The sequence below is a fragment of the Juglans regia genome, chromosome 1 (assembly GCF_001411555.2).
Source record: "Juglans regia cultivar Chandler chromosome 1, Walnut 2.0, whole genome shotgun sequence".
In the NCBI taxonomy this organism is placed as follows: domain Eukaryota; kingdom Viridiplantae; phylum Streptophyta; class Magnoliopsida; order Fagales; family Juglandaceae; genus Juglans; species Juglans regia.
Genome location: NC_049901.1, coordinates 41,609,973 through 41,613,063, shown reverse-complemented (window position 1 = coordinate 41,613,063; position 3,091 = coordinate 41,609,973). Strand labels below are relative to the sequence as shown.

Sequence of the window (3,091 nt, the reverse complement as noted above, 5' to 3'; positions counted from 1 at the left end):
TCATAAGTAGAAAAATCGAGTCCCAAAGAATCTGCACTTATCCGGAGAAGAGGTTGATCTAAAATCTGTTACTGCAGTGAAGAGTTATCACAAAATGTTAGCATTCCTTCAGGAGATGACTTCGCGACCGTCAGCAGAGTCCTACTGCGGATCAAACTCTTATCAGATTTGTTTCGTCAGCAAGATCCTACTGCACTTGTAATTGATTTTCAGATTGTTTATTTAAGGGATCCTATTAGTTAGGATCAGTAGAGATTCAGATCTACATATTTTCTAGAACATTTTCCAATGCATATTTTGATGAGAAAATTCTCCTTATTTTTCTTAGAGAGTGGTACTAAAGTGTGAGAAAATTCTCAAGAGAAAATTTCTAGTGTTTTATCTCTCTTTTTGAGTGCTGCATACTCCGTGTCGGAGTTGAGGTGATCGAGTTCAGCCACTGGAGTTTCAGGAGAAAAGTCAATGTTTGAATATCATCAAAAATTCTAGCTGCTATTGCAGTAGAAGACAAATGAGTCATTTGTTCATCAAGTAAGAGTATCAATTGATAAAGGTTTTGTAATTGAATTTTATTTGTAATTTATTTTCAAATAATAAAATTAATTTTTCTGGATTTGGTTACTCCGTATGGTTTTACTTTTAAAGAGTTTTTTAAAGGGTTTCTTTTTTATACTAATCTTGGTTTTATACACATAATTTATTTTATGTATTTAATTATTTATTAAATTAATTGTATGCTTGATGATTAACCAATTTATTAAATGAATTAATAAATATTTTCGTTACGTTACATAAATACTTGGATAATTTCATCTTTTATGGCAAAGCTGAGGCTGAGATAGCCTTAACCACGATTAGTCCAAGAAAGTAACGACCAATCGACATATCCATCGTCATTCGACAGCCAGAAAAGCACCTTTTGGGATTCTTAATTCTTGTACAGCACCGTTGACCTCAACAAACACAATATTTTGTTATCTTGCCACCTCAGAGTTCATTCGGCAGAATAGTCCAAGAAAGCAAAGACCAATCGACATATACATCGCCATTCGACAGCCAGAAAAGCACCTTTTGGTATTCTTAATTCTTATATATACAGCACCGTCCTCAACAAACACAATATTCTGTTATCATTATAGCTCTCACCGGCAATTCAAAGACTGTTTCATGGCCGGGACTTTGCTTTCTGCTGAGGCTCTGTCGGCACTGCACAAGAGTGTGGAAGAAATGTCCGTCGACGGCGACTCCCCACCACCACAGTTTATTGTCAAAGAAAGCAGTAGTATTGTTTCTACTTATTCTTCTCCCTCAGTTCCTATTCCAATCATTGACATAAGCCTCCTCTCCTCACAAGATTCAGAAGAGCTCCAGAAACTCAGATCAGCTCTCAGCTCAGGGGGTTGCTTCCAGGTTTCCTGATTTTATTTTATTTTTTCCCTTTTCACTCCTATTCCCTGATATTCTAACAGAAACTAGTAACATGTTTGCTAGCTTGTACTGGATAGAAAAACTAAAAGGCATTAATGTTTTAAGTACATACGTTTATTGGATGTGATAATATCTTGAGATCCTTTGAGAAAATCAGACGAGGTTTTATTGCTGTCTTGTCTAAATCAGGATCATGCTCATCCTTACATAGCTAGCATCTTAATGAGATCTCAAAACATAGTTGAAATTATTATGTGTTTGATCCTCAGGCAATAGGTCATGGGATTCCAAATTCATTTCTTGACAAGTTCCGAGCGGTTGTAAAGCAGTTCTTTGCACTGCCATTAGAAGAAAAGCAAAAGTATTCCCGAGCAGCTGATGAGGTTGAAGGATATGGGCATGACATGGTATTTTCAGAGAAGCAGATTCTTGACTGGTGTAGTCGCCTATTTCTTAAAGTCTTCCCGGAAGATGAAAGAAGGATGAATCTTTGGCCACAAACTCCAAATGACTTCAGGTTAATATGTTTTGTGTGTGCGTGTTTGCGCATAAATTATGACATTGTGAAACTCTATATAGGCTAATTTCTAATTAAACGGGAAAGATCTATCTCTCAATTAAGTTGACTAGTGAGCTTTGACTTGAATTGTTTTTCTTTTTTTGGCAGGGAGATGTTAGATGACTATGCTTCAAAAATAAAGGGAATTACTAATATTATCTTGAAGGCCATGGCAAAGTCACTGAACTTGGAAGAGAACAGCTTCTTGAGCCAGTGTGGAGACCGACCAATAATACAAGCAAGGTTTAATTTTTATCCTCCTTGTCCAAGACCAGATACTGTTCTTGGTGTTAAAGCTCATGCAGATGGATCGTCAATAACAGTTCTGTTGCAAGATGAAGAGGTAGAAGGACTTCAAATTCTCGAAGATGGAAAATGGATTAAGGTTCCTGTAATTCCTCATGCTCTCGTTGTAAATCTTGGTGAACAAATGCAGGTATGTTTAAAGTCAGCTTAATACTGGTGACATGATTTCATTTCAGATTAGCAAATTAATGAATTGAGTACATATAAATATTCCTAGCTATCCAAGGAGATCACAGGGAGACAGAATCTAGAACAGCTAGCCTTTAAGTAAATCGAAAATGGTTGTGAATAAATGAAGTCGTGCATGCATGCTTGCAGATAATGAGCAACGGAATATTCAAGAGCCCACTGCATAGGGTACTGACTAACTCCGACAAGCTGAGGATATCGGTGGCTCTGTTTAATTGGCCGGAGCTGGATAAAGAGATTGGACCTGTGGATCAATTGATAGACGAGAAAAGGCCTAAGCTATATAGAGATGTGACAAACTTCAATGTTATCAACTTAGAATGTTATCAGAAAGGGAAAAGAGCAATTGAGGAGGTAAAAATTTAATTTTTACTTCCTATATATATATATATATATATATATGTACGTACGTATGTATGTATATGGCCTATCCACTGATCTGCTGTTTGGAGCAAGGTGGTGATGAGACTTTTTATGATATTCTGATCATGCTTGTTCATGATTAGTTAAAATAAACCATGTATATTTAGTGGAGTAGTAGTAGTAGTACTCATGTAAAACAAATGTCAGACATGCATTCGCGCTTAATTGGCATTATTAATTTATGAA

General features: G+C 36.2%; 1 protein-coding gene across 1 annotated transcript; it reads left to right on the top strand.

The window, feature by feature from the left end:
• Positions 1-1,141: 1,141 nt before the first annotated feature.
• Positions 1,142-2,848, top strand: LOC108995637 (protein SRG1-like). The gene is made up of 4 exons (XM_018971228.2): positions 1,142-1,410; positions 1,698-1,945; positions 2,096-2,423; positions 2,612-2,848. Exons 1-4 carry the CDS (start codon positions 1,168-1,170, stop codon positions 2,846-2,848), a joined length of 1,056 nt encoding a protein of 351 aa, XP_018826773.1. The 5' UTR covers positions 1,142-1,167.
• Positions 2,849-3,091: the final 243 nt, after the last annotated feature.